Here is a 23,503-nt window from a genome sequence, read left to right as displayed (position 1 = left end):
TTTTTTTGAGCAGTGTATTATACATGTAAAAAAACCCTGTCTGATTAGGATGAATAATATCCGACAATACTTTTTAATTCTATGCACTATGCATTTTACTAGAACTTTTTGCATAACGACACTGAAGTGTAAGGGCCTCCATTTTTTTTTAAATGGACAGAATCTTTATATTTACCACTTGGATCCTGTGTCAGTAGTAATGAAATCAGACTTTCTTGTTAAGTATCTGATAATCTGCCATTTTCATATGAGTGGTTAAAACATGCTAATAACGGTCATTTGAGTACAGCAAAAAATGTTTGGTATACCTCAACCGGTATTCCTTCCAGCCCAGGAGTTGTCCTGGACTTAAAGGCTTTAATTGCATCAAAATGTTCCTCCTCTGTAATTTGGCCTTCACATGAGTCTTTCTGTACAGCTGTTAATTTTACATTATTAATAGAACAATTAACTTTGGTTCGTGGAGATGGAGGAGACAGAAACATATGCTTAAAGTACTTTGCTTCATCTTTCAAAATATAGTTTGGTGAATCATGGGTGACTCCGTCATTTGTAACAAGTTTCAGTAAATAATTTTTGTTAGCATGCAGTTTGCTTAATTTTTATAATGTATTACACTTCATATTTCTTGAATAAGTTCCTACATGTCTTTTTTTTCTTGCTATCTATGTGTACTGTTAGTCCTTCTATTTCCTTTGTTAACTATGGACTCTTTTGACCTAAAGTGATTTTGTTTTAGAGATGAGTATTGAATTGCATGTCCTCGAAGGCACATTTAAAAGTGTCCTATACAAGAAGAGGACCTGCTGTATCTATATTATTTCGGAAAAAAAGTCTGTTATAAATCCTTCTGTCCTAGTTAAAAACAAGTTTTATTACATTTCCAATATTCTAGCCCAAGTGGAAATTCTGTAAGTCTAACGTATATGCCAATGATTTGATGGTCCAACTACATTCAGTCCCCTATCAAAGCTTTTTTCACTTTTGGTGCCAGCAAGAATGACATACAGTTGAAGTCGGACGTTTACATACACTTAGGTTGGAGTCATTGAAACTCGTTTTTCAACCAATCCACAAATTTCTTGTTAACAAAAAATTGTTTTGGCAAGTCGGATAGGACATCTACTTTGTGCCCGACACAAGTAATTTTTCCAACAATTGTTTACAGACAGATTATTTCACTTATAATTCACTGTATCACAATTCCAGTGAGTCAGAAGTTTACATACACTAAGTGTAACGGTTGTCTGTGGTGGAAGAAGGAGGACCAAAGCGCAGCGTGGTATGTGTTCATGATGTAAATATTTAATGACTCAAACGGAACACTGAAATACAAAACAACAAAGTGAAAGAACGACCCTACAATGAAACTGTCCTGTCTGGTGAAGACACACAACAGAAAATAATCACCCACAACTCAAGGGTGAAAACAGGCTACCTAAGTATGGTTCTCAATCAGGGACAACGATTGACAGCTGCCTCTGATTGAGAACCATACCAGTCCAAACACAGAAATCCCAAATCATAGAAAAAGAACATAGACTGCCCACCCCAACTCACGCCCTGACCATACTAAAACAAAGACAAAACAAAGGAACTAAGGTCAGAACGTGACACTAAGTTGACTGTGCCTTTAAACAGCTTGGAAAATTCCAGAAAATTATGTCATGGCTTTAGAAGCTTCTGATAGGCTAATTGACATAATTTGAGATAATTGGAGGTGTACCTGTGGGTGCATTTCAAGGCATACCTTCAAACTCAGTGTGTCTTTGCTTGACATCATGGGGAAATCAAAAGAAATCAGCCAAGACCTCAGAAAAAAACTGTAGACCTCCACAGGTCTGGTTCATCCTTGGGAGCAATTTCAAAACGCCTGAAGGGACCATGTTCATCTGTACAAACAATAGTACTCAAGTATAAACACCATGGGACCACCCAGGAAGGAGATGCGTTCTGTCTCCTAGAGATGAACATACTTTGGTGCGAAAAGTGCAAATCAATCCCAGAACAACAGCAAAGGACCTTGTGAAGATGCTGGAGGAAACAGGTACAAAGTATCTATATCCACACTAAAACGAGTTCTATATCGACATAACCTGAAAGGTCGCTCCGCAAGGAAGAAGCCACTGCTCCTAAACTGCCTTAAAAAAGCCAGACTACGGTTTGCAACTGCACATGGGGACAAAGATCGTACTTTCCTCTGGTCTGATGAACCAAAAAATAGAACTGTTTGGCCATAATGACCATTGTTATGTTTGGAGGAAAAAGGGGGAGGCTTGCAAGCCAAAGAACACCATCCCACCCGTGAAGCACGGGGGTGACAGCATCATGTTGTGGGGGTGCTTTGCTGCAGGAGGGACTGGTGCACTTCACAAAATAGATGGCATCATGAGGGAGGAAAATTACGTGGATATATTGAAGCAATATCTCAAGACATCAGTCAGGAAGTTAAAGCTTGGTTGCAAATGGGTCTTCCAAATGGACAAATGACCCCAAGCATACTTTCAACGTTGTGGTAAAATGGCTTAAGGACAACAAGGTCAAGGTATTGGAGTGGCCATCACAAAGCCCTGACCTCAATCCTATAGAACATTTGAGGGGAGAACTGAAAAAGTGTGTGCGAGCAAAGAGGCCTACAAACCTGACTCAGTTACACCAGCTCTGTCAGGAGGAATGGGCCAAAATTGACCCAACTTATTGTGGGAAGCTTGTGGAATGCTACCCAAAACGTTTGACCCAAGTTAAACAATTTAAAGGCAATGCTACCAAATACTAATGGAGTGTATGTAAACTTCTGACCCCCTGGAAATGTGATGAAAGAAATAAAAGCAGAAATAAATAATTCTCTCTACTATTATTCTGACATTTCACATTCTTAAAATAAAGTGGTGATCCTAACTAACTTTTTACTAGGATTAAAATTCAGGAATTGTGAAAAACTGAGTTTAAATGTATTTGGCTCAGGTGCATGTAAACTTCCTACTTCAACTGTATATACTGCATTTCATACTATTCTGCTGCATCTTAGTCTATGCCGCTCTGACATTGCTCCTCCATATATTAAGATTTTCTTAATTCCATTCATTTACTTAGATTTGTGTGTATTGGGTATATGTTGTGAAATTGTTATGATATTACTTGTTAGATATTGTTGCATTGTCGGAACTAGAAGCACAAGCATTTCGCTACACTCGCAATAACATCTGCAAAACACTTGTATGTGACGAATACATTTTTGTGGGGGATTGTCCTTCACAGTCCATTGATGTATTTAAATCCGTATTATAATCTGCCACCATAATAACATAGTCTTGTATTACTTGAAGGTTTGATAAATTAGTATATATGTATATACGTATATATACACAAAGAAGCGTGGATCATCATTATTTGGACCATATAGATTAATGAGCCAAATCTGTTTATGGTCCAATAACATATTTGAAATAATCCATCTACCTTGGGGATCGTTTTGGACAATTTGCACATTCGGATTAAAATTATTGTTAATTAATATCATCACCCCTTTTGAGTGTCTTTGCCCATGGGAGAAGTATATTTCACCCCCCACCATTCCTTTTCCCATACAACTTCATTAAAAAAAAAATGAATGAGTTTCCTGTAAACAATAGATATTATATTCCTTCTCTTTTAGCTAGGTAAACACATCGTATTTTCTTATTATCTGCTAAGTCATTACAATTTTAACTGACTTTACTTATTTCACCATTTACCATAATGAGATACAAGTTTCAATTCTATTTATCATAAGATATGTTTGTAAGCTTATTATTAAAAAGTCATGACTGAGTGTCCATATAGCTGTACCATGATATTTGCATTGCTACTAAGTAAACCTCCAATTGTTCTCCACTTTTGCATATGCTAAAACCTCCTCCCATCCCAAATGGGTTGTCATCCCAGTGACCGGTACACCAGCCAATCCCCCCGGATCCCAGGGCCCCCGAGAGACTGGGACCCATCCTTCAAAAAGAGCACACAGTGCCACCCACAGAATGCCTGTCCTAACTTAATAATGGACCAATAAAAGTATAAAGAGTGGTTTTTGCAGATGCAGGAATGGCCACATGCAGGAACGCCCCCAAATTGCAGTCCACAATTGCACCCTTCTCCCAACAGATGGCCTGCCATACCATAATCAGTTACATACCCAACCAAAAAACTCACTTTGATCAGAACCCTCATATACAGCCAAAGCAGTAGGTGGCGGCATGCACCTATAGAATTTGTTTGCCGACAGACATAATATCAAAGAAGAAGACCCCGTACTGTAGGTGGCCGCAATATGGAATGTTTTATTTTATTTTATTTTTTTCAATACCCCGTCCAGCTGGTGACGGTAATGCACCATTAACATTGGATGCCAACCGCGGTTAAACCCCATCGAAGAAGAAGAAGAAGAAGAAGAAGAAGAAGAAGAAGTGGCGGCGGCTTAACCAGTCGGTGTAGTCTGCCATAAAACTTTGAAGGAGAAGGAGAAGAAGAAGAGCACGAGCACTCCTCAGGGTGTATAGTTCTTTTCTTTTAATGTTTTATCAAGACAAGCAAGTTGAAAATGACCTTTGCCTTTCTTCTACGAATGAATGTTTTTATAGATGAAGACCTAGACTAAAACTTTGAATAGCTACCTGAATGGAAACTTAATAGTTGAATAAATGAGACTGACGTCTTGAAAAGATAGAACATGTACCTGTTGCGCTTCTCTATTGCCATCATTCTTGGGTTTGTGTGGTATTTATTTGACCGCGGACAATTAGCGGCTCAAATAGCTTTATGTTTACTATTTTGGCAATCAACCCCAAATATTTTAATAAAGACCAGACGGGAAAGCGGAACTCAGACAGACGATGTGGCTGAAGAACATTTATTCCAGGTAATTTAAATATTCTATACATTTGTCATGACTGACTATTCAATTGCAAGTAAGGTGTTACTGTTTCATCTGCACGAGAGATCATCATTGCTACAATTTAATGCTCATAATGAGATTCAATGTAAACAGGGCAAGTGAGCCATGCACGTTACTTTTGTTTACATAATGACAGAAACAATGTAACCAGTTCATGATTCATGTCAGTGATGTCAGTGTTCACTCATTAATACCACCAAACATTTTAATATTTCAGCTGATTGCCTGTCTGCAATCTATTAAGTCGTTAGCCAATGAAACATTGCGGTTGTAGTAGTTGTGGGGTCAAATGAAACGCATAAAATTAAAATGGAAAGTTATTGACATGGACCTCCTCATGTCCTATATATAGCTGGTGGCAAATTGCCCATATTTTTACAAGTGGAGGGGAAAATAAGGTGATACATGGGTGATGAAAGGAGCGCAATGATAACACCCGCGAAATAATGTTGTGTCCCCTAGTCCAGTAATCCTTGTACCATCTAAATCGCTGTGAAATATATTTTCAGTAACACCACCTGTTTTAAGGTGGTGGGTGGTTTTGGTCCACCAGCTTCAAACATCTGTGAAAACTATTTTGCGATTTAGACGGTTCAGTGCTTTTTTTTCTCAGTTAACTGAAATTGAGCCAACAGTATTTTAGCAACCAGGAAATGACAGAGCGATTTCCGCTAGATAACACAACCACAAAGTCAGAACATTTTGACCTTAGATGCCGCTCCAGAGAATATTGATAAAAGTCCCCTTGTCCGAGAGATTTACATGGTTATCAAAATGTCACACCAGGGTAAGCCTACAAGAAACACAGCCCTTATTTTAAGTGTTTGTAAAATCTCCTATGGAAAAAATGAATGGTGAAAACCGATTGGAATCATTTAAATATTTGACCGCTAGGTGTTATGACACCTCCACTGCTGGGCTTTATTAGCGCCCGGTATATTATGGACAAATAAATATAAGTCCTATGTGTAGCAACTTTAAACTTCGCTAAGTGAAGTGGACTGACACCTGGTAATAGACTTGCGGAAATGTAATTTCACCATGGGTCCCTGATGTGTACTACACAGAAATGCATAATTATGGATACGAAAGTCGTTCTCTTCATTGTGATGTATCCAAAACTTCTACCTGTTAAGCAAAGGTTGAAATATGCAATATCCTTCTTTGCCTATTTAGGTATTATTCTACAGACTGGCTATTATTTTAAAGCTGCACTATGCAAAAATAGCATAGCGTAGAAATAGCACACAGAACAGATCTACCGGTTCTTAAACTTGCTTTCAATGAGAATGACAGATCTATAACATACATTTCTATGTGAATTTGGTCAGGTCTCCAAAAAAGTGACATATTGCAGCTTTATTTGAGCTCTGCCACCAAACAAGAACAAATGATGTTGGTCCGGACTGGGCCAAGTCTTAACCTATCATAGACTATCATGTTTCACAAGTCTTAAAATCAAAGTAAAGCTCAGTAGGGTATTGTACAGTAAAGTAGAGCATAGTAGAGTACAGTACATTGTAGTGTATTCAACTGAAGTGTTCTCTACTGTGCACTGTACTGAACTCTATTCTACTCTACTGAACTCTATTGTACTATACAGTGCTGCCCAAACTTGTGAAACATAGACGTCTATGGTTGGTTCAGATTTACCGAACCAAATCTGAACCTATCATGGACGTCTATGTTAGGGCCAAATTTATGCCGGTCCAGGCGTCTGTGGGTGTTGAAATCTGCTTGTCAATGTCCATGGACGTTCGGCGTTGACTACTATGATTTCCCATTGTAGCTCAATTGCAGAGATTCCATTACAGATTTTTCCAAAATTCTGTTAGCGATTTGGTAACAGAATTTCTAGTTTTAATCATTTAATAAATTATCAACAAAATTGATATCAGTAACAACACTATAACTAATTGATAGGTCTACCTTGTTACTTCTGTGAACTTTCATTATCCCCCCTCATGAAGGAGAGAAATTAGAAAATACCTTGAAGGTATGTGGGTTTTTGGTAACAGAATTTCAAGACACAAGGCAACGTGTCTTAAACATACAGAAGGCAGATTTTATTTTTTTACTAAACTAAATATGTGTTGATTTGAATTGACAGTGGTCTTTACTTCAACATTGTAGTGTTTTGATCAAAGGAGGTTGGTGGCACCTTAATTGGGGAGGACAGGCTCGTGGTAATGAGCGGAATCAGTGGAATGGTATCAAATACATCAAACGCATCGTTTCCATGCGTTTGATGCAATTCTATATGCTCTGTTGCAGCCATTGTTATGAGCCGGCCTCCCCTCAGCAGCCCCCACTGTATTTGATGTATTTCTAATACCTTTTGACCTTTTTTCCCCCTGCTCGATGTTTTCTAAGACCCCTTTTTTTAATCGGTTTCACAAGAAGTCAAACTGACACCCAGTCATTTGACACCCAACTTCACATGTTAGTGCTCATGTGTCCTTTTACATTGAAAATGAACTTATTCCATCTTTCTACTTAATCTACATGGTAAGGAATTAATGATGTCCAAACACTATAATCACCTCTTTTACTGTGCCCTGTACTGTACTCTTTACTGTACTTAACTCTACTGTAATGTATCTGAAATGTCTTACAGGAAACCACCAACCATTTAGGTTGCGATGTGACTGATACAACAAGCACTAAAGCTGAAACATCACAGGAGACACAGTTTCCCCATGTGAAGAGATCTCTTCAGCAAGGTGTGCAATTTTGCTCTGCATAATTTGAGATCCTGCCAGAATGTTCCTAGACATTTTTTAAAAAAGTAATCCTGTCAGGCTTTCTGCCAGGGTAAGAGATTTGTAAAGCGGAGTCTATTGTTAAGATCAAGGATGAAATAACGAAAACATTCTGCCCTTTTCCTTAGTGTACTTGGTCAGCCACATGTAGTTCTTCTGTATTCTGTGACACAGTTGAATAGGATAGCAAATGCAGCTGCAGACATATCTCATGTTACATGATCTGGGGCTTGGGCGACAAAGATGTTGAAGCAATAGACACAAAAATAACTCTGTCAATGTGCTGTGGATTATGGAAAGCGGGTGTTGCTTTACCAAGCTCTGCTTGGAACGAGTTGGTTGGCATATTTTGTATAAGGCACGCTCAGACCAGTTTGGACTGTTTTCTGTCGGGAAGTGTTTTTGATAATCCTGCTCAAATGAATTTCCCAGCTCACTTCAACCTACACCTTTGAATAAATCATAAGTACCAAATGTAGCCTTTCACTTACAATACTCAGGGCTCTTTTGAAGTGTGTTCAGAAAGTATTCAGATCCCTTCACTTTTTCCACATTTTGTTACGTTACAGCCTTATTTTAAATTGTATTAAATCGGTCCCCCCCCCCCTCAAACTACACACAATTCCCCATAATGACAAAGCAAAACAGGTTTTTAGAAATTGTTGCAAATGTATATAAAAACAAAACCTGCAATATCACATTTACATGAGTATTCAGAGCCTTTACTCAGTACTTTGTTGAAGCACCTTTGGCAGCAGTTACAGCCTCGGGTGTTCTTGGGTATGACACTACAAGCTTGGCACACCTGTATTTGGGGAGTTAATTCCATTATTCTCTGCAGATCCTCTCAAGCTCTGTCAGGTTAAATGGATAGCGTGGCTGCACAGCTATTTTCAGGTCTCTCTAGAGATGTTCGATCAGTTTCAAGTCCGGGCTCTGGCTGGGCCACTCAACGACATTCAGAGATTTGTCCTGAAGCCACTCCTGCGCTGTCTTGGCTGTGTGCTTTGGGTTGTTGTCCTGTTGGAAGGTGAACCTTCGCCCCAGTCTGAGGTCCTGAGCGCTCTGGAGCAGGTTTTCATCAAGGATCTCTATGTACTTTGCTCCATTCATCTTTCCCTCCATCCTGACAAGTCTCCCTGCTGCTGAAAAACATCCCCACAGCAGGATGCTGCCACCACCATGTGTCACCGTAGGGATGGATTGGCCAGGTGATGAGTGGTGCCTGGTTTCCTCCAGACGTGACACTTGGCATTCAGGCAAAAGTGTTTCATCAGACCAGGGAACCTTTTTTCTCATGGTCTGAGGGTCCTTTAGGTTCCTTTTGTCACACTCCAAGCGGGCTTTCATGTGCCTTTTACTGAGGAGTGGCATCCGTCTGGCCACTCCACCATAAAGGCCTGATTGGTGGAGTGCTGCAGAGATTGGTTGTCCTTCTGGAAAGTTCTCCCATCTCCACAGAGGAACTCAGGAGCTCTGTCAGACTAACCATCGGGTTCTTGGTCACCTCCCTGACCAAGGCCCTTCTCCCCGATTGCTCAGTTTGGCCAGGCGACCAGCTCTAGGAAGAGTCTTGGTGGTTCCAAACTTCTATTTAAGAATGGAGGCCACCATGTTTGTGGGGACCTTCAATTCTGCAGAATGTTTTTTGGTTCCCTTCCCCAGATCTGTGCCTCGACACAATCCTGTCTCGGAGCTCAAGGTACAATTCTTTTGACCTCGCAGCTTCATTTTTGCTCTGACATGCACTGTCAACTGTGGGACCTTTTTATATAGACAGGTGTGTGCCTTTCCAAATCATGTCCAATCAATTGAATTTACCACAGGTGGACTTCAAGTTGTAGAAACATCTCAAGGATGATCAATGGAAACCTAATGCACCTGAGCCAAATTTCGAGTCTCAAAGCAAAGGGTCTGAATACTTATGCAAATAAGGTATTTCTGTTTTTTATTTTTAATACATATGCAAAAATGTCTCAACCAGTTTTGGCTTCGTCATTATGGGCTATTGTGTGTAGATTGATGACGGATAAACAATAAAATAATCAAATTTAGAATAAGGCTGTAATGTATCAAAATGTGGAAAAAGTGAAGGGGTCTGAATACTTTCTGAATGCACTCTAAATGTACGATTTTTTTTGTCTTCGCCAACTATTTTGCCTTTGTTGATTTTGAGTGTACGTTTTCCCCAGTGTTTGACTGTGCCTACGCCCAGCTAGTCCTCCCCTGGTACAGCGTCCCTGAACCCTGTGACAGTCAGCTCCTGCACCAGGTGCTGTGGAAGGAGTTTGACCAAGTCATCGATCAAGTCATCAGCAGAGGCAAAGACTTTGATGTCTGTGCTGCAAGTGTGGGCTGCATTCGCATCCTGACCCAGCACCTCCATAATGCCAAACAGTCTCATAGGTAATACAGCTCTCCTGCAGTCGCTAGTAGAATATCAATAGAAGCAATAGATTATGGCATCACCCATATTGAGTTGCCATTCCACAGCTGTATCGCTTGCCTATACTGTTGAAGTGGTTTATGTGTATGTGATTGTTTTGGATAAATCATTAACATCCTCAGTTCTGAATTTCAAAATGAAAAAAAAAGAGATTTAATGTGATCTAGGGTACTATGCAAGTTGTCACATGATGGAAGAATGGCCTGTATGAAGTATTGCGGTGATAGAATGTCTCGCTTATCAATGTGTTGTGCTCTGTCCTGATATCATCAATCTAGGTATTGTTGCTCACTTTGTCATTATTCCAAATATACTATTTTTATTAATTTTGTCTGTCTGTTTTGTTCTCTCTCTCTGTGTGTCAGAAAACCATTGTTCCGCTCTAGAGGAGAGGAGGTTGAAGTTCTCCGAGTGTTCTCTGAAGCACTGGTGCGAAACCTTTTACCCCAGTCCCTATGGGGACTGGCAGTCAGCCACTGTGCCTTAAATGAGATAGTTGCCTTAAAAGGTAAGCCCCACAATATAGGCCTATCAGTGCCTCATGTAATTCTCTCAGCACATTGCGGAAGTTTGGAAAAAATTAGCATGAAACCATTGTTTCTTATCATTCTATCATGATGGGTAAAGGATAGAGGTTAGAAATACTGCACATACTGTTACTAAACTAGGGCTCTCCTTAGAGGACAGCTAACACAATGTGTTGTTGAAACCTGCAGATAATGTAGAACACATTTCACTGCACCTATGTGACAATAAAACATATATATATATTTTTATAATGGTCAGTGGCTCTGATCACAGGAGCCAGTGAAACGGCTTGGATAATTTACTTTTATGGCTTTGTAATGGTAAGGGATTTTACTGTTGTAGATAAAACATTTAACTTCTGTCTTCTGCACCTGTAACCTTAATTGAGTCTCAATAATGTTCAGTGAAACTTGACCGTTAACACCATTTTTTTTTTTTACCTGGGAGATGTGGATACTGGAGGTGGCCATTGGTATAAAAGTGAAACAAGTTGGAAAGGTTCTCTGTAATGGTCTGTTATTCTGAGCCAAAGTGTGTCTGCTTTTTCTCTGCAAAAATAATGCAACAATTTCAAAGATTTTACTGAGTTAGAGTTCATATAAGGAAATCAGTCAAATGAAATAAATTCATTGGGGCCTAATTTATGGATTTCACTTGACTGAGAATACAGATATGCATCTGTTGGTCACAGATAACTTAAACAAAATGTAGGGACGTGGATCAGAAAACGAGTTCGTATCTGGTGTGACCACGCCGCCTCATGCAGCGTGATGCATCCCCTTCACATAGAGTTGAACAGGCTTTTGATTGTGGCCTGTGGAAGGTTGTTCTCTTCAATGGCTGTGCAAAGTTTCTTGGTATTGGCGGGAACTGGAACACACTGTTGTACACCACGATCCAGAGCAACCGCAACATTCTCAATGGCAGACATGTCTGGTGAGTATGCAGGCCATGAAAGAACTGGGACATTTTCAGCTTCCAGAAATGATGTACAGATCCTAGCGACATGCATTATCATTCTGAAACATGAGGTGATGGTGGCGGATGAATGGCACGACAATTGGCCTCAGGATCTCGTCATGACATCTCTGTGGATTTAAATTGCCATCGATAAAATGCAATTGTGTTCATTGTCTGTAACTTATGCCTGCCCATACCTTAATCCCACCGCCACCATTGGGCACTCTTTTCACAATGTTGACATCAGCAATCCGCTCGCCCACACGATGCCATACTAGTAGTTTGCGGTTGTGAATCCAGATGGACGTATTGCCAAATTCTCTAAAACAACGTTGGAGGCGGCTTATGTTAAGAAATGTACATTTAATTCTCTGGCAACAGCTCTATTGGACATTCCTCCAGTCAGTATGCCAATTGCATGCTCCCCTAATTTGAGACATCTGTCATTTGTTCCTTTTGCTTATTTTCGGAATAACTGTAAGATGTAAATATTGTGTCGTTCCTGGAAGCTGTTGCCGTAGTGATAACCAAAAGATACCTATGTGAGACAACTGCACATTTTAGAATGACCTTTTATTGTCCCAAGCACAAGGTGCATCTGTGTAATTACCATTCTGTTTAATCAGCTTCTCGAAATGCCACACCAGTCAGGTGGATTGATTATCTTAGCAAGGAGAAATGCTCACTAACAGGGATGTAAACTAATTTGTGCACAAGATTTAAGAGAAATAAGCTTCCCAAATTAGATATTTGATTTCAGCTCATGAAACATGGGGCAGTTTATACTTTTGTTTAGTATTTATTGAACATGGTTTTGTCCCACTACTATGTGGTTTTACTCTGTAGTAGGTATCCCATCACATTGACTTTGTCATCCATGCCCTCAGTACTGGACCTGCTGGTGCGTTGGCTCTCAGACCCTGACAACCTCAACCAGCTGGTGGTGAGTCAGCTGGATGGAGCGACCCGTAAAAGCTCTGTGGCGGAGCTGTGTGAGTCCCACTCTGACAGGGCCTCTCCAGCCTCCCTGGAGAGCCAGGCCAGTGGAGCGTGAGTGGACCTTTTCCTACCAGGCTGCCTCTCTTGTCTTTAATAAACACACTTCAGTGCTGCAAGGGTGCAGAGAACACAGAAAGAAATTGTGCTTTGGTTTTGTTTGGTGGCCTTTTTAGGACTCAGGAAGAAACAGAGGATGCGCAAACCAGTTACAGCAAGTCCAAAAAGAAAGGTGAGGGTATTTGTGTATTTGAAACCATCACTAGGCTAATTAAAATGTCCAGTTTATTCTGTGTGTTTTCTTTCCCCTGCCTTAAAGTTATCACAGTTTGCAGTCAACTTGTGACATAGAAAAGGGCAATGAAAAAGGTTGACACTTAGCTAATCGGATATGGGTGTTTTTCCAGCTAACAAATTGAAGGAAGGCTGGTCTAAATTCCTTGACAAGATGAGATTGAAGAATGCTAAAAGGGAGAAGATGAAGAAAAGGGAGCAGGTGCTGGTTGTCACGGCCATGTCTATCCAGGGTCGTCCATCAAACAAAACTGAAGGGAGTAGCCATGAGGGCTCCATCCGGAACCAGCAGGACTCTGACAGTGTAAGGACACTGCACCAGAAAGAGCAGCTCTGCAGTCATCACTGCACTATTCACCCTGTTCTAGCCTTTTTTTAATAGCAATTCAACTGATTTCTAAAGACAGTGCTAAAGACAGTGCATGTTTTGCCATCTATCCAATAGAAGATTGTTTCATATTATTTCTGAATGTCCTCTCTCCTCCCCAAACATTGTTCTATTTATAGTCTTGTAACATTAAGTATCAAACTGATGATGAAATATAACACGGCTGACATTTTTATTTTGTCATTGGCTTGTTTCACCAGGAGGACAGTGATCTGGAGAGCTACTGGAACAGTGTACAAGAGGATATGATGGAATTCAATCTGTCGTATGAGCTGTGGCGGGTTGGCCACTGGGCTGTCAGCGTCCCTTGTGTAAGTCACTAATCGCACACAAGTCACTGTGGAATGCTTTGAATGCAACTACTGTTAGTTATGAAACTGAGCTATGTGAAGACATGTCCTTGGTCGTTCTGTTACCTGTTTGTGCCAGAATGGTGTGTAAAGTAAGATGTTACTGTCTGTAGGTGGAGAGGGAAAACGAGGAACTGTGTTTTACAGTTCACCTGGAGGAGAGGGACAACCCTGAAAACCTTCACTGGAACGTGAGGAAGACCCAAACAGACATCATCCACTTCCGCAACCTATGGCAGGTTAGGGAATTATGAAGAGGGATATTGTATTGTTGCTATTGTGTTGCACAAGGTATCGTTTCACTATGTAACCTCATGGCCAATGAAATGATGTAAAGCCGCTATGCTGTTTGGTATTGAATTCATTCAGTGTAAAAGGTTTTGGAAAAATGAGACCAATGGTAACTTCCTTATTTTGTTGGGTCTCAAGATGACAAAACCACAGCACTGTTGTCAAAACAGACCGCTGCAGGACTTGTGAATGTAACAGATACCGTACTGTTTCATTTATCTCTGACATCGTATGGATGTTGCACAATTAGATACAACCAATGCTAATAGTCTGAGTGTATAGTATCTTCTGACACTGGTCTCCCTTTTGCATCCTCAATATCGGTCCTTTAGCAGATGTTCTTATCTACAGATCATACAATTGATCTTTTATTATTATTTTTCCCTTGTTTGGATTGTTTGTTTCAGGACTCTGCTACTTTACCCTCCCTATCCGTGTTAGAAGAGAGCACTGAGGTGAACATCAGTGAGGATTTTAAAGAAGCCAAAAAGTCCATCAAGCACTTCTTACAGGTACACTGGCATACTTCAGGCTTGAGCATAAATGCACACAGATAGGTGATCTGATATGATAAAAATAAATGTCCTCTCCAGGAGCTGGTGTCTGATGATCTAGTGGGCCACACTCAGCCAGTGTTTCAGTTTCTGTGTCCTCTGGACAAGCTGCTGGTTGAAGAGGATCACGTGGGGGAAGTGTGGGGCCTCTTCAGTGGCCTGGCCTACTTCCTGACTCCGGGCCAAGAGGAAGATGAGGTAGGCATTTTAACAACCTGTTGAGCAAGGCCTGCAAGCCAGGTCGTCTTGTATCATGTCAGTGTCACCACAAATGGCAAATGATGCCCTCTGCTGGTGGATTAATAAACCAAACCAGTTGTGAGTCTAGCAGTCAGTCAGTATTTGTGATAGTATTTGAAAGTAAGTATTTGGGTATTTATATATATTTTTTAAACTAAATACCTGGCCTCCTAAGGCACTGCATCGCGGTTCTAGAGGTGTCACTACAGACCTGGGTTCGATCCCAGGCTGTGTTGCAGCCGGCCGCAACTTTGGTCGCCAGCTGTACAGTGTTTCATCCTACACATTTGTGCGGCTGGCTTCCGGGTTAAGCAAGCAGTGTGTCAAGAAGCAGTGCGGCTTGACGGGGTTGTTTTTTGGACAATGCATGGCTCTAGACCTTCGCCTCTCCCGAGTCCGTACAGGAGTTGCAGCGATGGGACAAGACTGGAACTACCAATTGGATACCACGAAATTGGGAAGAAAAAAGGAGTAAAAAGTTTAAGAAAAACAAAATACCCTGTATTTTCAAATAATCTCATGCATTTGAAAGCAGGTCTGTTTGGTATTTGAAATAATGTATTTGGAAATATTTTCTAATAGTAGGCTTTTTATGGGAAATTATTAGAAAATACTTCAAAACACCTCGAACAGAAGTAGTAGCTAGTTGATTTGGGCCACATTATTTAAACATACTCATACCAAAAACAAGAATTTTAATAATCAAATGTACATGTATGTGAACCCAGGTCTGCAATGCACATTGAATTTTTCAGGACAAGCACAACAGCCTTGGAAGAGGGCCCAAACCAGATGATTCCAACACAACGGAGGCTGCAGACCCAACTGCAACTGAGAACCTGGATGGCGATACAAGGGATGACCTGGCCCGGGGCCCATGTATCATCATCTCCCAATGTGATGAGGATTCTCCTCCAGAACCCAGTTCCATTGAGTGCTGCAGAGATGACGAAACCGAACCAATAGAGAAATCTGACATTTTGGTTAATGCAGACAAAACCGAGGAATCTGAGAACCCCATAACTTCTCACCTAAAGATGGCAATCAAAAGGCTATCTAGATCAGAGGAGTGTCTGGCCCAAACGAAATCAGACACCCCTGAAGACCAGACTGACTCTTTCTGTAGACTGCGACGTTCCAGTGAAAATGGAAGCTTGCAATTTGACCTCGCTGGCAGTCCAACACATCCTTTTGGTGGAAAGTCGAATAAAAAGGAGAAACTCACTTTCAAAATGTCAGGAGGGATGCCCAAGAGTAAAGGAAATGAAATGGGGAGTCAGCCAAAATTAGAAGACTCACCGTGTTTGAAAAAGGAACAATCCAGCTGGGAGCAAATGGAAGCAGCCAAAGCCCTTTTTGATTTGTTGAAAGCAATATCTGGTTAGTTCTAACTTCCTAATTTGTTTGAAATTGTATACTGGGTTCGAGTCCAGGCTCTGTTGCAGCAGACCATGACTGGGAGACCCATGGGATGGCGCACAATTGGCCCAGCGTTGTCCTGGTTAGGAGAGGGTTTGGCCGGCAGGGATGCCCTTGTCCCATCGCGCACTAGCGACTCCTGTGGCGGGCCGGGCGCAGTGCACGCTGACACGGTTGCCAGGTGCACTGTTTCCTCAGACACATTGGTGAGGCTGGCATCTGGGTTAAGTAGGCATTGTGTCAAGAAGCAGTGCGGCTTGGTTGGGTTGTGTTTCGGAGGACGCACGGCTCTCGACCTTCGCCTCTCCCGAGTCCATACGGGAGTTGCAGCGATGAGACAAGACTAACTACCAATTGGATATCATGAAATTGGGGAGAATTTTTTTTACATTTTTTAAAATAAAAAATGGTATACTGAACAAAAATATAAATACAAAAATATAAGTGCAACATGTAGTGTTGGTTTCATGAGCTGAAATAAATGCTCCCAGAAATTTTCCATATGCACAAAAAGGTTATTTTTCTCTCAAATGTGTTTACATCCCTGTTAGTGAATATTTCTCCTTTGCCAAGATAATCAATCCACCTGACAGGTGTGGCATTTCAAGAAGCTGATTAAATAGTATGGTCATTACACAGGTGCACCTTGTGAGAGGACAATAAAAGGCCACTTTAAAATGTGCCGTTTCGTCACACAACACAGTGCCACAGATGTCAACATTTTTGAGGGAGTGAGCAATTGGCATGCTGACTGCAGGAATGTCCACCAGAGCTGTTGCCAGAGAATTTAATGTTAACTTCTCTACCATAAGCTGCCTCCAATGGCACTTTAGAGAATTAAACGGCCTCACAACCGAAGACCACTTGTAATCACACCAGCCCGGGACCTCCACATCTGGCTTTTTCACCTGAGGGATAATCTGAGACCAGCCACCCAGACAGCTGATGAAACTGTAGTTTTGCACAACTGAAGAAATTCTGCACAAACTGTCTGAAACGTCTCAGGGAAGCTCATCTGCGTGCTTGTCCTCCTCATCAGGGTCTTTTTGACTGCAGTTCAGTATCGTAACCGACTTCAGGGGGCAAATACTCACCTTCGAATGGCCACTGGCAAGCTGGAGAAGTGTGCTCTTCACAGATCAATCCTGGTTTCAACTGTACCGGGCAGATGGTAGGCAACATGTATTGTGTCGTGTGGGTGTGTTTGCTGATGTCAACGTTGTGAACAGAGTGCCTCATGGTGGCGGTGGGGTTATGGTATGTGCATGCATATGCTTCGGACAATGAACACAATTAGCATTTTATCAATGATGATTTGAACACACAGAGATACCGTGATGAGATCCTGAGGCCCATTGTCGTGCCATTCATCCGCCGCCATCACCTCATGTTTCAGCATGATAATGAATGGCCCCATGTTGCAAGGATCTGTACATAATTCCTGGAGGCTGAAAATGTCCCAGTCCTTCTATGGCCAGCATACTCACCAGACGTGTCACCCATTCTGTATGTTTGGGACGCTCTGAATCGACTTGTATGACAGTCTTTTCCAGTTTCCGCCAATATCCAGCGACGACACACAGCCATTGAAGAGGAGTGGGGCAACATTCCACAGGCCATAATCAACAGCCTGATAAACTCTATGTGAAGGAGATGTGTCAAATCGAATCAAATCAAATGTATTTATATAGCCCTTCGTACATTAGCTGATATCTCAAAGTGCTGTACAGAAACCCAGCCTAAAACCTCCAACAGCAAGCAATGCAGGTGTAGAAGCACGGTGGCTAGGAAAAACTCCCTAGAAAGGCCAAAACCTAGGAAGAAACCTAGAGAGGAACCAGGCTATGTGGGGTGGCCAGTCCTCTTCTGGCTGTGCCGGGTGGAGATTATAACAGAACATGGCCAAGATGTTCAAATGTTCATAAATGACCAGCATGGTCGTATAATAATAAGGCAGAACAGTTGAAACTGGAGCAGCAGCACGGCCAGGTGGACTGGGGACAGCAAGGAGTCATCATGTCAGGTAATCCTGGGGCATGGTCCTAGGGCTCAGGTCCTCCGAGAGAGAGAAGGAGAGAATTAGAGAATGCACACTTAGATTCACACAGGACAACGAATAGGACAGGAGAAGTACTCCAGATATAACAAACTGACCCTAGCCCCCCGACACATAAACTACTGCAGCATAAATACTGGAGGCTGAGACAGGAGGGGTCAGGAGACACTGTGGACCCATCTGAGGACACCCCGGACAGGGCCAAACAGGAAGGATATAACCCCACCCACTTTGCCAAAGCACAGCCCCCACACCACTAGAGGGATATCTTCAACCACCAACTTACCATCCTGAGACAGGGCCGAGTATAGCCCACAAAGATCTCCGCCATGGCACAACCCAAGGGGGGGTGCCAACCCAGACAGGATGACCACATCAGTGAATCAACCCACTCAGGTGACGCACCCCTTCCAGGGACGGCATGAGAGAGCCCCAGTAAGCCAATGACTCAGCCCCTGTAATAGGGTTAGAGGCAGAGAATCCCAGTGGAAAGAGGGGAACCGGCCAGGCAGAGACAGCAAGGGCGGTTCGTTGCTCCAGAGCCTTTCCGTTCACCTTCCCACTCCTGGGCCAGACTACACTCAATCATATGACCCACTGAAGAGATGAGTCTTCAGTAAAGACTTAAAGGTGTCGTACTGCATGAGGCAAATGTTGGTCACACCAGATACTGACTGGGTTTCTGATCCACACACCCCTATTTAAAACAAAACAAAAAGTAAATGGTGTCTGTGACCAACAGATGCATATCTGTATTCCCAGTCATGTAAAATCCATAGATTAGGGCCTAATGAATTTATTTCAATTGACTGATTTCTTATATGAACTGTAACTCAGTAAAAAGAAAAATATTGGTGCATGTTGCATTTATATTTTTGTTCAATGTCATTTTATATGTTTATATTTTAATTACGTTAGTCACCTTTTGAGGATGGTTCTGAATATTAATTACATTTAATAGTGTGTAATAATCAGCACCCTACTTTGCCCTCCAGGCAATTCCATCCTTCTGAACATATTTGATGCGATTCTGAAACCCGTCATGCCGATATTGAAAAAGTAAGAACTGTGAAATATTCTCCCATTTTTCCACTGCAGTCCTGGTTTGTCATACTGACAGAGTAATAGGATGATCTACATTTGTCCTTTTGAGAATCCCAGCATGACATTTTATAATATTCTCTAGGAAAGTGAACAGCTTCTTGAATAATATGAACCCAACGGAAGCACAGATTGCCTCCTATATCGACAACCTGCGTGAGAAACAGTGGCCCGGGGGCTTGCCGGAGGTGACATGCCCTATACCCCATCGCAGCAGTGAGGAGAAGCATGAAACCAAAGACAGAGCTCACCACCTCATCAATGCCAGATGTATGTGATACACACAGTGTTTTTTTCTTCTTCTATCTAAATGTTTGGAATTATGCTTTTCATACTTGGACAGAAATTCGAGAAGTTTGTCACAGTTCACTAACAACATGTTCTCATTTTAGATTCAAACTATTTAATCTTGAAGAAGACCGATATGGAGTCAGCATTTAAGCTCTTCCAGGACTGTGAAGAAAACAAGAAGCTGGTCTATGTGCGTATCTAGCCTCTTGAGTTTCTGTAGAGAGCACTGGAAGAGAGAACTCTGGCGTCAAGATCTTAATGTCATCTCATCAATGTTGCAGTTCTGTCTCTCTATATTTGATATCTGTCAAATGTTCTAAAAATATACAGTACCAGTCAAATTTTTAGACACCTACTCATTCCAGGGTTTTTCTTTATTTTTACTATTTTCTACACTGTAGAATAGTAGGGAAGACTTCAAAACTATGAAATAACACATATGGAATCATGTAGTAACCAAAAAAGTGTTAAACAAATCAAAATATATTTTAGATTCTTCAAAGTAGCATTGATGACAGCTTTGTACACTCTTGGCATTCTCTCAAATAGCTTCACCTGGAATGCTTTTCCAACAGTCTTGAAGCAGTTCCCACACATGCCGAGCACTTGTTGGCTGCTTTTCCTTCACTCTGTGGTCCCAACTCATCCCAAACCATCTAAATTGGGTTGAGGTTGGGTGATTGTGGAGGCCAGGTCATCTGATACAGCACTCCATCACTCTCCTTGGTCAAATAGCCCTTACACAGCCTGGAGGTGTGTTTTGGATCATTGTCCTGTTGAAAAACAAATGATAGTCCCACTAAGCGCAAACTAGATGGGATGGCGTATCGCTGCAGAATACTGTGGTAGCCATGCTGGTTAAGTATGCCTTGAATTTTAAATTAATTACATGCAGTGTCACCAGCAAAGCACCATCACACCACCTCCTCCATGCTTCACGACGGTAACCACATATGCAGAGATCATACGTTCACCTACTCTACATCTCACAAAGAACCAAAAACCACAAATTTGGACAGATTTCCACCGGTCTAATGTCCATTGCTCGTGTTTCTTGGCTCAAACAAGTCTCTTTTTCTTACTGGTGACCTTCAGTAGTGGTTTCTTTGCAGCAATTTGACCACAAAGGCCTGATTTCACGCAGTCTCCTCTGAACAGTTGATGTTGAGATGTCTGTTACTTGAACTCTGAGTAATTTATTTGGGCTGCAATCTGAGGTGCAGTTAACTCCTCTAATGAACGTATTCTCTGCAGCAGAGGTAACTCTGGGTTTTCCTTTCCCGTGGCAGTCCTTTGAGAGCCAGTTTCATCATAGCGCTTGATGGTTTTTGCGACTGCATTTGAAGAAACATTCAAAGTTCTTGAAATTTTCCGTATTGACTGACCTTTATATCTTAAAGTACTGCCATTTGTCTTTGCTTATTTGAGCTGTTCTTGCCATAATATGGACTTGGTCTTTTACCAAATAGGGCTATCTTCTGTATACCACCTCTACCATGACACAACACAACTGATTGGCTCAAATGCATTAGGAAGGAAAATTCCACAAATGAACTTAACAAGGCACACCTGTTAATTGAAATGCATTCCAGGTTGAGAGAATGCCAAAAGTGTGCAAAGATGTCATCGAGGCAAAGGTTGGCTACTTTATAAAATATATTTTGATTTGTTTAACACTTTTTTTTCCGGTTACTACATGATTCCATGTGTGTTATTTCATAGTTTTGACGTCTTCAATATTATTCTACAACGTACTAACACGTTCTTATTATATAACGTAAGAAAAACCCTTGAATGAGTGGGTGTGTCCAAACTTTTGACTGGTACTGTATGTCTAGACTTTCTTGTACAGTTATGTTGATTCACCTTTTGCTTCTCTTTCTTTTCAATAGATGCTGCTTTCATTCCTATTGAGAGAGCTTCTGCCAGGTGAGGATGCCCTTAATGTGAGTGCCATAACCCTGCAGAATGTGAACGTCAACTAACTCATTTTTAGATGTTCTCAGGTGAATCATGCTTTTAAATGATCTTTAGTTCAGTGAACTTTCGTTCTGATGTTTTAGAAAATGTTAATATTTATTTGATTGGTTGTCAGGCCTTACAACAGTCCCATTTAGTAGCATTTAATCCATATGTCTACACTTGATTGGAGTATTATAATAAATACATCTTATGATACATTTCCAGGAAAACATATTTTACCTCATGCATTAAACATGCTGTGAATCATGCCTATTATTTAAAATGCATCAGATGTTGACTATGAAATAAGTTGATCTTGATTATGTATTTAGCAACATGGGCAAATTATGAGTGGTATAAAAATGTGTGGTTATTCAAGTTCAAGTGTCCTTTACCAGTGTAGAAAATGTAAATATTTGCTATCGAGATGGTAACAATGTATTCCCATTGTCAAACTCAGAGGGACCATAAATGCACTTTTATTTTGAAAAACTTTACTGGTAGGGACAAACAGAGCACTGTGAATAAAATGTTAAAGTTTTGTCCAAAATGTTTATAATCACGTTCAGAGTTGATGGGGAGATGTGTTAAATGATCAGAATCATTTGACTGAAGTTGTTCATATTGTGTTTGGTTTGGAGAATAGCCAGTAATTACACATGCGATCTAGGTTTTACCATGACTTCCGAAGCAACTGAATGTGATGTTTCGGTGTTGATGTGCCTTCTTAATAAAGTAATTTACATTTTTCTTGCTTTTTTGACATATGCCTGTTATGCTTTCATTTTAAAAATTTAAATAGGCAAGTCAGTTAAGAACAAATTCTTATTTACAATGACAGCCTAGGAACAATGGGTTAACTGCCTTGTTCAGGGGCAGAACGACAGATTTTTACCTTGTCAGCTCGGGGATTTGATCTAGCAACCTTTCAGTTACTGGCACAACGCTCTAACCACTAGGCTACTGCTGCCCCTTTAGATTGTGTGGTAAATATATTCTGTCTTCTGAATATGGATTCATCCAGTCCAATGGGATTACTGAGTTTTAACTGTCTTTCTCTATGTTGATTATTATTAAAGTGGCAATATGTAACTTTTTGGGCGACCTGACTAAATTTACATAGAAATGTGAGCTATAGATTTATCATTCTACTTGAACGCGAAACGATTTCGGCATAGTGCAGTTTTAAGAGATTAACGACTAATTTGGATTTTGTAGCTGGTGGGAGGAGCTATAAAACAGACTGATTGTAATGGCTGGAATGGAGCTAGATGCAGACACCAACCTCCGGACCTTCTGGCAAAAAATCAAAACAATCAACAGAGACAAAACCAATAACATCATACCTGTGCTCTCAAAACCAACTCATCGAAGACAACGAAACAAAAGCAACATTTTTCAGAAACCACCTACAAAATGTTCATTCTTGTCCCGACGATCCTCTCTTTGACAAAGACTGGAAAACCATCATCAACAGAGAAATGCAGAAAACCGTGTACACTTCAAATCCGACACCAGTAGACCATCCCCTCACCCGCTCTGTTAGCATTGAAGAAATCAATGCTAAAAAAACAAAAAACAAAGCACCAGGGGAAGACAACATTGACAGCACACTCATCAAACAAGCACCTGATGAATACCTGCACCTCCTTTCTAACCTCTTCACAGAATGTCTCACGGAAGGCTACTTTCCCCTACCTTGGAAATCTGCAGTTGTCACAATGATCCACAAACCTGGCAAAGACCCATACAACGTCACAAGTTATAGACCAATCAGCCTCCTCAGTCATGTCGGGAAGCTGTTTGAGAGAGTAATCACCCAAAGACTGAGCGGCCACACCGAGGAAATGGGCCTCCTTGGAATCCATCAAGCTGGCTTCAGGAAAGCAAGATCAACCACCGATAAAATTCTAAGACTGTCAGAGGACATCCTTC

At 41.1% G+C, this 23,503-nt stretch overlaps 1 protein-coding gene and 1 pseudogene across 1 annotated transcript; both read left to right on the top strand.

The window, feature by feature from the left end:
- The first annotated feature begins 4,281 nt into the window (after nt 1-4,281).
- Nucleotides 4,282-22,331, top strand: LOC112256203. The gene is made up of 16 exons (XM_024429276.2): nt 4,282-4,894; nt 7,548-7,653; nt 9,885-10,098; nt 10,504-10,646; nt 12,514-12,676; nt 12,799-12,854; nt 13,030-13,220; nt 13,505-13,615; nt 13,768-13,893; nt 14,353-14,457; nt 14,539-14,697; nt 15,495-16,119; nt 19,210-19,273; nt 19,401-19,585; nt 19,708-19,796; nt 21,499-22,331. The coding sequence occupies exons 1-16, from the start codon at nt 4,706-4,708 to the stop codon at nt 21,589-21,591; spliced, it is 2,619 nt and encodes an 872-aa protein (XP_024285044.1). The 5' UTR covers nt 4,282-4,705; the 3' UTR covers nt 21,592-22,331.
- The window catches only part of LOC112256205, a 68,247-nt pseudogene continuing 66,245 nt past the window's right edge, over nt 21,502-23,503 (top strand).

Source organism: Oncorhynchus tshawytscha, linkage group LG08 (assembly GCF_018296145.1).
Source record: "Oncorhynchus tshawytscha isolate Ot180627B linkage group LG08, Otsh_v2.0, whole genome shotgun sequence".
NCBI classification, from domain to species: domain Eukaryota; kingdom Metazoa; phylum Chordata; class Actinopteri; order Salmoniformes; family Salmonidae; genus Oncorhynchus; species Oncorhynchus tshawytscha.
This window is presented reverse-complemented; position numbering and strand designations above follow the sequence as displayed.

What these genes read in the sequence shown, in the direction of transcription:
- LOC112256203 (XM_024429276.2), top strand. Translation starts at nt 4,706, where the DNA reads ATGTACCTGTTGCGCTTCTCTATTGCCATCATTCTTGGGTTTGTGTGG. An exon ending in CCATCAAGCACTTCTTACAG is followed by an intron (nt 14,458 to 14,538) that starts GTACACTGGCAT and finishes TGTCCTCTCCAG; the next exon opens with GAGCTGGTGTCTGATGATCT. An exon ending in TTTGTTGAAAGCAATATCTG is followed by an intron (nt 16,120 to 19,209) that starts GTTAGTTCTAAC and finishes TTTGCCCTCCAG; the next exon opens with GCAATTCCATCCTTCTGAAC.